This window comes from Thalassophryne amazonica, chromosome 17 (assembly GCF_902500255.1).
Source record: "Thalassophryne amazonica chromosome 17, fThaAma1.1, whole genome shotgun sequence".
Lineage (NCBI taxonomy): Eukaryota > Metazoa > Chordata > Actinopteri > Batrachoidiformes > Batrachoididae > Thalassophryne > Thalassophryne amazonica.
The window spans coordinates 58,984,724-58,999,011 of record NC_047119.1 but is presented as its reverse complement, the minus strand read 5'-3'; the positions used below and the strand labels follow the sequence as shown (position 1 = coordinate 58,999,011).

Here is a 14,288-nt window from a genome sequence, read left to right as displayed (position 1 = left end):
ATCTCATAACAAACTGATAGATGACTGTAAGATGACCAACAGCCTGAAGAAGCATTCCCTATCTGACAAAATTATTATGTGGTGAAGACAGAACAACCGGTGACAACCAACTTACCTTGAGATCTAATAATCTCTCTCACGCCATGGAAAAACCCTTTGTACTTTGGATTTGCTGATGTCTGATCATGGATGAATTTGACCTACAATGAGATGAAACACTGTGGAATATTGAAGTCAGAACAGATGGCTCTAGTCCTAAAAATGAACAGCTATCAGTTAACCAGACATATTGTCCACACAATAATAATAATAACACAAATTTATTATGTAAAAGAACACAAGACAAAATGAACCATTTAAAAACAGTTGAACAAGATGCCTAAATGCCTAAATACATAAGATTACAATTAAAGCACAACAATTTGTAGTGTTATTTCTGCCAATTCCTATCAGCCGTAACACTGTGACCACCTGCCCGATATTGCGTAGGCCCCCTTTTTGTCACAAAAACAGCCTTGTCCGGTCGACTCAGGAACTCCACTCGACCTCTGAAGGTGTGCTGTGGTATCTGACACAGAGATGCTAGCAGCAGACCCTTTTGTTGGATTGGAACACATGGGCCAGCCGTCGCTACCCACGACCATCCATAACCCTGTCACTGGGTCACTGGTTTGGACATCACAATTTGATCTTTGTGAAAATCTCTCAGATCTTTATGCTTCCCCATTGTTTCCACTTCCAACAAGTCACCTTCGAGGACTAACTTAACTTGCTGCTTAATATTTCCTACCCACTGACAGGTGCCATTGTATCAAGTCAGTCAATGTTATTCACGTTACCTGTCAGGGGTGGTGGCCAAATGGTTACGGCGCTTGGTTTCAGTGCGGAAGGTTCCTGATTCAAACCCCACTCCTGCCGGTTTCTCCGTGTAATGTGGAGCTGCATCACGAAGGGCATCCGGTGTAAAACTTGTGCCAACTCAACATGCAAATCCACATCAGATCTGCTGTGGCGACTCCGACTGAAAAACAATGGAGCAGCCGAAGGGACTTACTATTCATGTAACCTGTCAGTGGTCACAAAAGTATGGCTGATAAATGTACGTCATATCCCGTAGACGTGTCTGCCACCGGCTGGATGGTTAGTGGATTCTGGAAAATTAGAAATAGCTGTGGCTCAAATTACATGTCTGTCGCCTGCCCATGGGGTTAGAGCCAATTTTGACCTAACTGGTGTCACTACAGAGAGCAAAACAAAATTTTGCAACTGGCTAGATTAGGTCAAGGCCTCTACAGTGATATATGATAATGTTTCCTGGTCAAAAATGTAAAAATGGTCCAATCATGTTGAAATGTATAATAACCCCACCCCCATCCCTTTTTTCGGTCTTATAGTAAAGATTCCACAAAGGTATTGTCTGTGCTACCTTCAGTTGATAATTAAGGAGTTACAGAGTAAAAACAGTAAACACCCCGCTTTTAAACATCATAACACAACCACAGCTACAGTTTTGTCAATTCTTTATCATCCTTTTCATGATAGTTGTAAGAATAAGTCGAAGCTGACTTGGCTTCAAAGCCACATTCCACAGTTCCGGTGTGGGAACATTTTAGGTTTAAGCTGAATGAGAAAGCCAATTAATGTAAACAATCCTGTATTCAAAGCTAGTTACTGTGACACTCCTAACTTTGAATGACTGTACTGACAACATTATAATGTGGGATTTAAAAGATTAATAACACCGATTGGTGATGTATACCTTAATTAAGGGTAATTACTGTGTAGCCAAGCCAGTCCACTAACCAGACAGTCTTTGGGTTTTATTCTTGACTATGGCTGAGTGTCAGTGTACCCGAGCCAGATGTTCAACCCCTGAACTCTGTACGCAACTTTAACCTCACAAATCCAAATGTCGGAAAAGAAGAAAAAGACACTGTACCTTGATTGTCTCCATAGGACACACTACGACCACAGCTTCTGCCACTCCAGCTCCAAGGCCACAGAAGAATCCTTGAGTGCTGTTGAGTTTACCATGCTCATCACGCATCTTATTACTAAGGAATTCAAACATTCCAAATCTGGAAACATCAATGGAGACACAAACAAGTAAAAAAAAGTTACAGCTCTTTCTTCATTATGATGGTCCAGTACAGCACCCGTATGACTTCAGACACGGCACCAATCCATCTATCGATATCGTGCTCAATCTAACCCAGGGATGGGCAACAAGGGCTGAGGAAAACCTGCATTGTCTTGGCCCTTCATGGCACGATTGCCCACCCCTGATCACTCCGACTATTGAACAACAACCTGAGATACTTAAAGTGCTCCACTTGGGGGAGTCTGGTTGACACTCAGTTGTGGAAGTATTTTAACTAATGAAATGAGGTTGACCACATGAAACATGGAATGTATTGGGAAAACAAGTCAATGTGACCTGACCTTTTTTTGTGAGGGGCACATTTTCCACACATCCCAACGCTTTCTTTATACTAGCATATTCAGCCCTGTGTCACAGACTGAACGGTACCCCCTAAAAATTGGTCCGCCCTGCCTCCACTGCGCATGCGTCAGTTCGGAGCATCAGCAGCTCATCCGAGATGGACTCTCTTCACCCAAAGCGATTGAATGGATTAATAGGATTATTAGCCATCAGATGATAAAGGTAAAACCTCTTAAATCATTCTAAAGTCAGTTTTAAGCAGAAATGAGGCCATTTTAAGCAGAAATGAGTGACAAATCTGTGACACTTAAACTTGAAATGACTGCGGCGCAGTGAACGCAACAGCTAGCAGCTTGTTTAGCTGTGACGCTCTGATCGCTTCCTCTGTCTTTTATGATGAAATAATGCTGAATTTATGTGGAAATGATTGTTGTACAAAAGCTTCAGATATCTGTCGCTGAGATAGATGATGACTGCAGTGAAGTTTGAAGCAGAAATGAGGTGATAATCTGTGAACCGCGGCTAATGACTCATGCGCAGTGAAGGCATGGTGGGCCGATTTTTAGGGGGAACCGTTCGTTCTGCGACACCGGGTTCTCATTGTTTATAATATGATAGTGATACAGACAATATCATAGTGTCACAACTCTGTGTGTGTGTGTGGGGGGGGGGGGGGGTCCTATACCTGACAGCTGCTTTGGGAATGGAGCCGTAAACAAGCGAACTTAGACCTCTGTAAAGACCTTTAATCCCGTGATCATTCACCGTCTGCTTCACGCAGTCAACTGTACGACAAACGGATGGGGGAGAACAAAATGAGAGAGGAGAAACCAAAACAACGCCAATTTATTTCACATTTATCACACTCTGATTCACCAAAGATTTTTTTCTTATTTTAAATCATTAACTGAGCCGTTATGTACTAACAAAGTTACAGTTTAAAGCTAAGAATTAAGATTTGCTGAAGACAACAGCTCCCACAGAGAAAACGGTTCTTTGCCAAAGTTCACAAGCTCTCAGACAGACAGATATCAAAGGTCAACTTCCTACACAAATACACGTTTTCACTCAAACCTGCAACAACACCACATCTGAATTTAGTGTGAACTACAGAAAAATGTTACACACAGTCAATTCTAAATATCTGGCACTGAACACAACTGCTGATAAAATCTGAAAAATTTTCCACCAGTGCTTCTTTGTCTTTATATTTTTCACACACTAACATGAACAGCAGACAGAATCGGTGTTTTGTGTGTAGCCGTGTGCTGATGAGTTAATTCATGTCCAACCATTCATCTTTTGAATATTAACAACGAGAGCAAGTACACAATCCCGGCACTGCTTATATAACAGGGCTGCCTAATTCGACGCCCGTGGGCCATGTAAGGCCCACCCACCCTTTGGATTGGTCCCCAATTCACAAGCTCTTTGCTTACTAATAAATTACTGTTCAAGAAATGCTGAGTTTTTATTGCTTTCAAATTTTACATTAAATTTAGAATGTTCAGTTTATATAAAACATAACATGAGATTCTTTCAGCAGCACACACGGGGGACCCGCTGTGGATCTGCATGTTGATTTGGCACGGGTTTAATGCCGGATACGCTTCCCAACACAACTCCAGATGTAGAAACTGGGCACTGGTGGGCTTGGAAACCAATACACTGCTCCACCTTGACACTATAATATATGTATATTCACATAACATTAACATTTAATTCTGCTCTGCGACACGCAGGTCATTTTATGACCCCTCAAACAAAGCAATTTAACCTCATGATTGTGCATTAAGTTAAATCAGACAAATGCACATAAATAAGGAAATATTATTACAATTAACCTCAGATGTGATAACGGCAATAAAATGAAGGTTTCTTATTATGTGCTTTTGGTTCTGTCATAATTCAGTTAAATAACATCTTAAAAACTCACCAATGCCTTTGTATTTTGGAGGATTTGCCTTCTCGTCCAGCTGCAGCTGTGTTTTGACATACTCTGTGGGGAAGGTGATGCAGATTTCTATCCCACCGGCAATCCCACCTGAAATTATTAGAAAGAAAAATAAAACGTGAAGCACAGCCTCATTTATCTAAGAGCCAAATCTTCATTGTGCCCAAAAATATAAATAAATCAGTTAAACAAAATACAAATAATCATGGAAATACAAACAGGAATAAATAAAAGAATGAAGTGTATGCAGAAAACATTAAGAAACACATAAAAGAGTGATTTGGATCATTATTATTTATTTCCACATTAATTCATACATTCATTTCTGCATTCATTTACACACACATTGACAGTTTGGCCCTTAAAGGGGTGAATCCACTGATGACAGCATGCTATGTGATACACCATAACAAAGTTTTTCCCACAATGCACTCTGACAGGCTGGCACCGGTGTCGTGGTCTGAGTTTGCGCCGGTCTCAATTCACCACGCGCATTCGCAAATCGATTTTTTTTCGCGGTCAACTTCCGGGAGGTCTAGAATTACCATTTCTTGCGGCGATCTTCAATCGAGCAGACGTATTTTGAAACACACACTTTTGATTCAGAAAATTTGAAGTGAGACTATATTTGTGATCGATTTTTTTTTTATTACCATTTCTTGCGGCGATCTTCAATATGGAGGAGGAATCACTTGTTTCTGAGCCTCAAAATGAATGTCAGGAAAACGCACACCCCAAAGAAGAGCGAAACCAGCGATTTTCAACATTCAGGAAAAAAATGTCCCAACTGATAGTCTTCCTACAGACTGGGAAGTACTCCAGTGATACAGACAAAAAGGACCATCGCAACATCAGGAACCAGTCCAAGAAGCATGTTTGGGATGAAGACAGTAAGTACATATCTTTTTGTAGTCTAAGCTGGTAAATTCAGACTTGCAGGCTGGAAATTTCAGAATAGCTAGGTAACTAGTAACCAGAATTATAATGGTTAAATCAATAAGCATCAATATAAAGTGACAAGGTTTACTTGTGGTTCCAATTAAAAAAAATTTAATATATTTGCTTGGCAAATTTGGACCAGGGTCAGTAACACACAAGTCTCAATATACCAAGATGGTAAAATCAGACTGGTGGTAAGTTCAGACTGTGGCTGCTACAGTCTCATTTTACCTGGTAAATTCAGACTGGTGGTAATCTCAGACCGTGACACCGGGTCTGACCAGACTTGGTGAGATATTCTGTGGTGCAGTCTAGCTGGGGCCATGCCCCAAACCAAGAGAGTAAAAGTTAAAATACATATGAGTTGGAGCATTTTAAAATTTTGACCCTGTGTAACACTTCATTGACCCCTACTTGGGTACAGCTGACACCCTGGGATGGCCAGCATATATGTATTTTTGTGTAAGCCATGTTATACTGAGGATGCAATTTCTTCAACTTCGTCGTGAACCTTTCGACGTTCTCTGTCGAGATTATTGCATTGGTGGGTGTCACAATGCAATTCACTGCAAGAACAGTAGGGGGTACACTGTTTTTTTGTAAAGATACTGGCTTGGTATCGCATGACATCTATGGTCATGAAAATCATCGACTGTGAAACTGGAAAAGTGAGATTTCAGAAATTATGTAGTTAGTGGACCAATTACTTCCTGTGCGCTTTCTGTGCGGTCTCAGATGTCTCAACATGTAGTTAGAATTTTTCGGAGGTGCACATCAGGCTATGGAGAGTGGATAGGAAGGGGGTGCAATGATGCAGAGACCTCTGCATGGCTGCAAAGTTGCACACCCATAAATTAAAATACAGCAGCACATGCTGGCAGACAACTAAGTGTATAATTACCAAAAAACAAAAAAAACAGGTTTTGCAATATAATTGTGCACCAAATATCATGATTCAGTTTCTTGTGGTAAACAAGTCTGCAATGTATTTGCAATGTTTTTCTGCTGTAGTCTTCATGAGACTATTAAATGCCAAAACTTCGAAGGACTCAACAAAGATTCCACAGTATCACAAACCATCTGTCGCTCAGAGTTCTATCTGCACGCGGCCGGCTCCACCTTAAATCACTGGGTGTCACATCTGCAGTTCAACAGTAAACATGCAGAGTGCAGCTGATTGGTTCAGCTGATCTCAGTGTGACTCTCCCAACAGGGGGTGTGAGTGCAACCTCACAGCACACATTGTCTGCAACACTTCAGCTCGATCTCATGTCCTCAGAAGTGTCAGATTTGCAAACACTAGAATGCAAACTGCTTCCAGTTCCATCTGCGACAAAGTATCTGACCTCCATCTCTGTGCTTCTATAAACAAATGCCTGTGCTCACTCAGTCCACCTGGCTGTGAAAACCTCATACAAGCTTAGACAAGTGATGAGTCCTGGAATTAATGTTGCACCTATAATTTTACAGTGCATCCAGAAAAGTATTCACAGTGCTTCACTTTTTCCACATTTTGTTATATTACAGCCTTATTCCAAAATGGATGAAATTCATTTTTTCCCCTCAAAATTTTACACATAGTAATACCCCATAACGATATGTGAAAAAGTTTTTTTTTTGTTTTTTTTTAGATTTTTGCTAATTTAATAAAAATAAAAATTAGAAAGTAAGTATTCACAGCCTTTTGCCATGAAGCTCAAAACTGAGCTCAGGTGCATCCTGTTTCGACTGATCATCCTTGAGATGTTTCTACAGCTTAACTGGAGTCCACCTGGGGTGAATTCAGTTGACTGGACATGATTTGGAAAGACACACACCTGTCTACATATAAGGTCCCACAGTTGACAGTGCATGTCAGAGCACAAGTCTGGGCAAGAGTACAGAAACATGTCTGCTGTTTTGAAGGTTCCACTGAGCGCAGTGGCCTCCATCATGTGTAAATGGAAGAAGTTCAGATCCACTAGGACTCTTCTTAGAGCTGGCCGCCCGTCTAAAGTGAGCAATCGGGGGAGAAGGGCCTTAGTCAGGGAGGTGACCAAGAACCCGATGGTCACTCTGTCAGAGTTCCAGCCATCCTCTGTGGAGAGACGAGATCTTTCCAGAAGGACAACAATCTCTGCAGCCTGTATGGTAGAGTGGCCAGACAGAAACTACTCCTTAGCAAAAGGCACATGGCAGCCTGCCTGGAGTTTGCCAAAAGGCACCTGAAGGACTCTCAGAGCATGAGTAACAAAATTCTCTGGTCTGATGAAACCAAAGTTTAACTCTTTGGTGTGAATGCCAGGCGTCATGTTTGGAGCAAACCAAGCACCATCCCAACAGTGAAGCATGGTGGTGACAGCATCATGCTGTGGGGATGTTTTTCAGCAGCAGGAACTGGAAGACTAGTCAGGATTGAGGGAAAGATGAATGCAGCAATGTAAAGAGACATCCTGGATGAAAACCTGCTCCAGAGCGCTCTTGACCTCAGACTGAGGCGACAGTTCATCTTACAGCAGGACAATGACCATAAGCACACAGCCAAGATATGAAAAGAGTGGCTTCAGGACAACTCTGTGAATGTCCTTGAGTGGCCCAGCCAAAGCCCAGACCTGAATCTGATTGAACATCTCTGGAGAGATCTGAGAATGGCTGTGCACCAATGCTCCCATCCAACCTGATAGAGATTGAGAGGTGCTGCAAAGAAGAATGGGCAAGACTGCCAAAGATAGGTACACCAAGCTTGTGGCATGATATTGAAGACTTGAGGCTGTAATTGCTACCAAAGGTGCATCAACAAAGTATTGAGCAAAGGATGTGAATAGTTATGTACAGTACTGTTCAGAATAATAGTATTGCTATGTGACTAAAAGATTAATCCAGGTTTTGAGTATATTTCTTATTGATACATAGGAAACAGGGAAACAAACATGGCAAACCAGGAGATTCAGTAGATTCTCACAAATCCAACAAGACCAGGCATTCATGATATGCACACTCTTAAGGCTATGAAATTGGGCTATTAGTAAAAAAAATGTAGAAAAGGGGGTGTTCACAATAATAGTAGTGTGGCATTCAGTCAGTGAGTTCATCAATTTTGTGGAACAAACAGGTGTAAATCAGGTGTCCCCTATGTAAGGATGAAGCCAGCACCTGTTGAACATGCTTTTCCCTTTGAAAGCCTGAGGAAAATGGGACGTTCAAGACATTGTTCAGAAGAACAGCGTAGTTTGATTAAAAAGTTGATTGGAGAGGGGAAAACTTATACGCAGGTGCAAAAAATTATAGGCTGTTCATCTACAATGATCTCCAATGCTTTAAAATGGACAAAAAAAAAACAGAGAAGCGTGGAAGAAAACGGAAAACAACCATCAAAATGGATAGAAGAATAACCAGAATGGCAAAGGCTCACCCATTGATCAGCCCCAGGATGATCAAAGACAGTCTGGAGTTACCTGTAAGTGCTGTGACAGTTAGAAGACGCCTGTGTGAAGCTAATTTTTTTGCAAGAATCCCCGGCAAGGTCCCTCTGTTAAATAAAAGACGTGCAGAAGAGGTTACAATTTGCCAAAGAACACATCAACTGGCCTAAAGAGAAATGGAGGAATATTTTGTGTACTGATGAGAGTAAAATTGTTCTTTTTGGGTCCAAGGGCCGCAGACAGTTTGTGAGATGACCCCCCAAACTCTGAATTCAAGCCACAGTTCACAGTGAAGACAGTGAAGCATGATGGTGCAAGCATCATGATATGGGCATGTTTCTCCTACTATGGTGTTGGGCCTATATATCGCATACCAGGTATCATGGATCAGTTTGGATATGTCAAAATACTTGAAGAGGTCATGTTGCCTTATGCTGAAGAGGACATGCCCTTGAAATGGGTGTTTCAACAAGACAATGACCCCAAGCACACTAGTAAACAAGCAAAATCTTGGTTCCAAACCAACAAAAGTAATGCCTCGCAGATGTGAAGAAATCATAAAAAACTGTGGTTATACGAGGGCTGTCAATAAAGTAACGGCCCTTTTTATTTTTTTCAAAAACTATATGGATTTCATTCATGTTTTTACGTCAGACATGCTTGAACCCTCGTGCGCATGCGTGAGTTTTTCCACGCCTGTCGGTGACGTCATTCGCCTGTGAGCACTCCTTGTGGGAGGAGTCGTCCAGCCCCTCGTCGGAATTCCTTTGTCTGAGAAGTTGCTGAGAGACTGGCGCTTTGTTTGATCAAAATTTTTTCTAAACCTGTGAGACACATCGAAGTGGACACGGTTCGAAAAATTAAGCTGGTTTTCAGTGAAAATTTTAACAGCTGATGAGAGATTTTGAGGTGATTCTGTCGCTTTAAGGACTTTTCACGGTGCGAGACGTCGCGCAGCGCTCTCAGGCAGCGTCATCAGCCTGTTTCAAGCTGAAAACCTCCACATTTCAGGCTCTATTGATCCAGGACGTCGTGAGAGAACAGAGAAGTTTCAGAAGAAGTCGGTTTCAGCATTTTATCCGGATATTCCACTGTTAAAGGAGATTTTTTTAATGAAAGACGTGCGGACGGGTCCGCGCGTCGGGACGCAGCCGACGCGGTGCGGCGGCACAGGAAAAACACCTCCGTGTTGATAACCATTTGTAAAATCCAGGCGGCTTTTGATGGCTTTCAGTGGAGTGAGTATATGAGAAATTGTTTAACAGGCAGGACATGTTCCAACTTGTCCTTAAGGCTTTCAACAGAGGTGTTTTTCCTGTGGCGGAGCGTCGCGGCGGCTGCGTCCCGACGCGCGGACCCGTCCGCACGTCTTTCATTAAAAAAATCTCCTTTAACAGTGGAATATCCGGATAAAATGCTGAAACCGACTTCTTCTGAAACTTCTCTGTTCTCTCACGACGTCCTGGATCAACAGAGCCTGAAATGTGGAGGTTTTAAGCTTGAAACAGGCTGATGACGGCGGCTGAGAGCGCTGCACGACGTCTCGCTCCGTGGGAAGTCCTTAAAGCGACAGAATCACCTCAAAATCTCTCATCAGCCGTTAAAATTTTCACTGAAAACCAGCTTAATTTTTCGAACCGTGTCCACTTCGATGTGTCTCACAGGTTTAGAAAAAATTTTGATCAAACAAAGCGCCAGTCTCTCAGCAACTTCTCAGACAAAGGAATTCCTACGAGGGGCTGGACGACTCCTCCCACAAGGAGTGCTCACAGGCGAATGACGTCACCGACAGGCGTGGAAAAACTCACGCATGCGCACGAGGGTTCAAGCATGTCTGATGTAAAAACATATGAATGAAATCCATATAGTTTTTGAAAAAAATAAAAAGGACCGTAACTTTATTGACAGCCCTCGTACAACTAAATACTAGTTTAGTGATTCACAGGATTGCTAAAAAAGCAGTTTGAACATAATAGTTTTGAGTTTGTAGCGTCAACAGCAGATGCTACTATTATTGTGAACACCTCCTTTTCTACTTTTTTTTACTAATAGCCCAATTTCATAGCCTTAAGAGTGTGCATATCATGAATGCTTGGTCTTGTTGGATTTGTGAGAATCTACTGAATCTACTGGTACCTTGTTTCCCATGTAACAATAAGAAATATACTCAAAACCTGGATTAATCTTTTTAGTCACATAGCACTACTATTATTCTGAACACTACTGTACATGTGATTTCAAAAACACTTTTTTCATGTCATTATGGGGTGTTGTGAGTAGAATTTTGTCAGAAAAAAATGAATTTACTCCATTTTGAAATAAAGCTGTAACATAAAATGTGGAAAAAGTGACGCGCTGTGAATACTTTCCAGACGTGCTGCAGGTGCAGAATCTATGTCTTTATAAGTTTGCGTGATATTTTTTATCATTTAATAAAATGCCTGAAATTGACCAACAGCAAAATTAAATTCTTTCAAATACTGAAATACTACTACTAATACTACTACTACTAATAATAATAAAGTTGTATTGTACAGATGTGGTCAAAGGAAGTCTCTGTGCTGACATACACTGTAAAGATTTGTCACTACTACAACCAAAGTAGCATGTGGAGGCCTGTGGACCTTCACGAGACAAAAGTAAAATGTGTAGTTCTTTCTCAGAACATTAAACCATTTTTATTACTATTACATGGGAGAAAATTTTGGATTATTCACAAGCAGAGATGTAAAGGCCCCCTGACACTTGCACAATATTGATCTGCGCACATCATAGTGATGATGCCACCCGCTGTGTTCCCAGCTGGACACCATGTTTTGTTCCACCTCCTGCCAAATTAATTAATGGTACTTGTACATGTTGTATGTGCACCTTTATGTTTTACAATGTCAATGAAAATTATAACTAATGATATTATTTGTATAGTCTCATTTAGAAGAGTGAAATAAAGAAAGTGGATTTAGTCAATTTAAATAAAAAAGGTCAAATTAAATAGAAAAAAAAAATACAAAAATCATGACTTGTAAGAAAAATAAGTTTTTTTTGTTTGTTTGTTTTTTTTAAACCAGCCCCGTATAGTGGTGAGCAGTACAACCAAAAAACTATCACTTTTTTTTTTAAATTCTGAACAGGGGTACACAGAGTATTAATTTAATTACGTATAATCTCCAGCCTCAGTCTCTTCATTCTCCTTGTTCTCTACTATAGCCATAGAACCTCAACGCTAAATAGTACGTCCCTTCAGCTGCTCCCTTGTTTTTGCTTGGGGTCGCCACAGCAGATCCAAGGTGGATCTACATGTTGATTTGGCACAAGTTTTACACCAGATACCCTTCCTGACGCCACATGACATGGAGAAATGTGGCAGGGGTGGGGTTTGAACCTGGAACCTTCCACAATGAAACCAAGCGCGCTAACCAGGTGGTCACCACCCCTGCCAGAACCACTCCAAGCTAATAACTTATTTTGCTACCCAGCTAGCTAGTAAGCGTTTACTTTTGGTACTTTAAGTGTATTTTGACAACAATACTCTAGTTTCACGAAAGATTTTCAATGCAGGACTTTTAGTTTAGTATTTTTACAATATTTACACTATTTGCTTCTCGGTCTGTTGGAACACACGATTGCCAAGTTGGTGGCGGTAATGTGCCAACAGCTTTTCCAACTACCGTTAAAGTTGCAAGATGAATTAGTTATTATCCGCCCCCCGTGTGTTTGTACATTCCGTCTCTTGTGGTATGAATGAGTAAGAGTGAGAGGGCTATTGCGTGTCAGGGAAGGGGAACTCACCCCCAATACGCTGTCTTAATGTAGACATTGTCTACTGTAAAATGTTCATCACATTCTGATTACGTCCACTGGTTGATGTCAGAACATCCTTGTTTCTTTTTTCTGTACCCTTCCCTCAAATGGAAAAATCAATAAAAAGTTGCAAGATTAAGAAGAAAGACACACACACACACACACACACACACACACACACACACACACACACACCCTGCTCACTTAGCTAATGTTACATTACCATTATTAATCAATGATAAATTCTGCAGTAATGTTATCTGTTTGCTATGGTACACAGGTGATAATAAAACTGTTCAGACTAGAAGTTAACTGCGGTGAACACTGTAACCTTTACTACACACAAAACACAGTTTGTTACTTCAAACCGTGTTCTGATGTATGGAAGCGTGTTGCATTCACTTGATAAAATTTATTTTGGTTTGTTTTTCGGAGTAATTATTTGTATTTTTTCTGAGTAATTTATTTTTTGTCTGTTTTTTGGAATAATTATTTCTGTTTTTCTGAGTTTTTCAGAGTAATTTATTTTATGGTTGGTTTTTCAGAGTAATTTTTTCCTGATTTTGGAATTTTTTTTTTCTTCTATTTTTCGGACCAATTTTTTTCTGAGTTTAGAGAGTATCTGAAGACGCATTCATTCATTGAGAGCTCGATTTGGTAACAAACATGACATTGTTCAGTTTAATCAAGTTTTACTTTGATCTGGGTTTAAGACACTGGGAGATTGTCCTGTCTTTAAGTCATATAGATGGTATTATCATTAGTTTATCAACTCTACGCAGGCACCTGAAAAACAGAACAACAACAATAAAAAAAATAACTCTGAAAAACAGAAAAATAATTACTCAGAAAAACTGGAAAAAATACTAAAAAAAAAAAAAAAAAAAAAAAAACCTGGAAAAAAGTAAGAAAACAACAAAAAAAAAAAAACCTGAAAAAAAATTGTCAAAAACAAACCTAAAAATAAATTACTCAGAAAAATAAACCAAAAAATAAATTACTCACAAAAACAGAAATAATTATTCCAAAAAAAGACAAAAAATAAATTACTCCAAAAAACACAAATAATTACTCCAAAAAACAAGCCAAAAAATAAATTTATCAAGTGAATGTAATACGCTTCCATACTGTAGAGTCTTTCCGATGTACACACTTTTTGACAGGGACACTGTAACCTGTGATGTCCTGTCACAGTTTCACAATGAGATGAAAATACATTTATTCACAGTTTATGGATAACTGATAGCTGTTTGTTTTAGTTATACAACAACCCGTAATCAGAAAATGATTGGACGGTATGGAAAATTGGGGGAAAGCAACAATTCATACATTTACTTCTACTTTGCAGACAGTATGAACCCAAGACACTGTATTTCATGTTTTCATTTCCTTTTTTATTAATATACATCCAATTGTGCAACGGCCTGCAACACATTCCAAAAAAACATTTTTTACTACTTTGTAACGTTGCCATTCTTTCTCGCAAGTCTAAAGACGTTTTGGCACCGAGGACACCAAGTAATGAAGCGTTTCAGGTCCCATTTTGTCCCATTTGTCTTGAAAACACATTTTAAGGTATGCAGCAGTGCAGGGTTGTACTTGCTGCTTTTGTTTCAACATTTTTAAGGTATGCAACAGTGCAGGGTTGTCCTTGCTGCTTTTGTAGGCCATATTTATTGTATGGCCTTGCCTTACAATATAAAGCGCCTTGGGGCAACTGTTTGTTGTGATTTGGCACTATATAAATAAA

General features: G+C 40.2%; 1 protein-coding gene across 1 annotated transcript in view; it reads right to left on the bottom strand.

The window, feature by feature from the left end:
• slc25a1b (slc25a1 solute carrier family 25 member 1b) overlaps positions 1 to 14,288 on the bottom strand; it is a 34,216-nt gene that overhangs the window by 4,711 nt on the left and 15,217 nt on the right. The window contains exons 2-5 of the mRNA XM_034192344.1: positions 4,380 to 4,487; positions 3,129 to 3,228; positions 1,940 to 2,078; positions 116 to 200 (exon numbers count right to left, since the gene is read on the bottom strand). Coding sequence (XP_034048235.1) covers positions 116 to 200; positions 1,940 to 2,078; positions 3,129 to 3,228; positions 4,380 to 4,487 — 432 coding nt within the window. The remainder of the gene's footprint in view (positions 1 to 115; positions 201 to 1,939; positions 2,079 to 3,128; positions 3,229 to 4,379; positions 4,488 to 14,288) is intronic.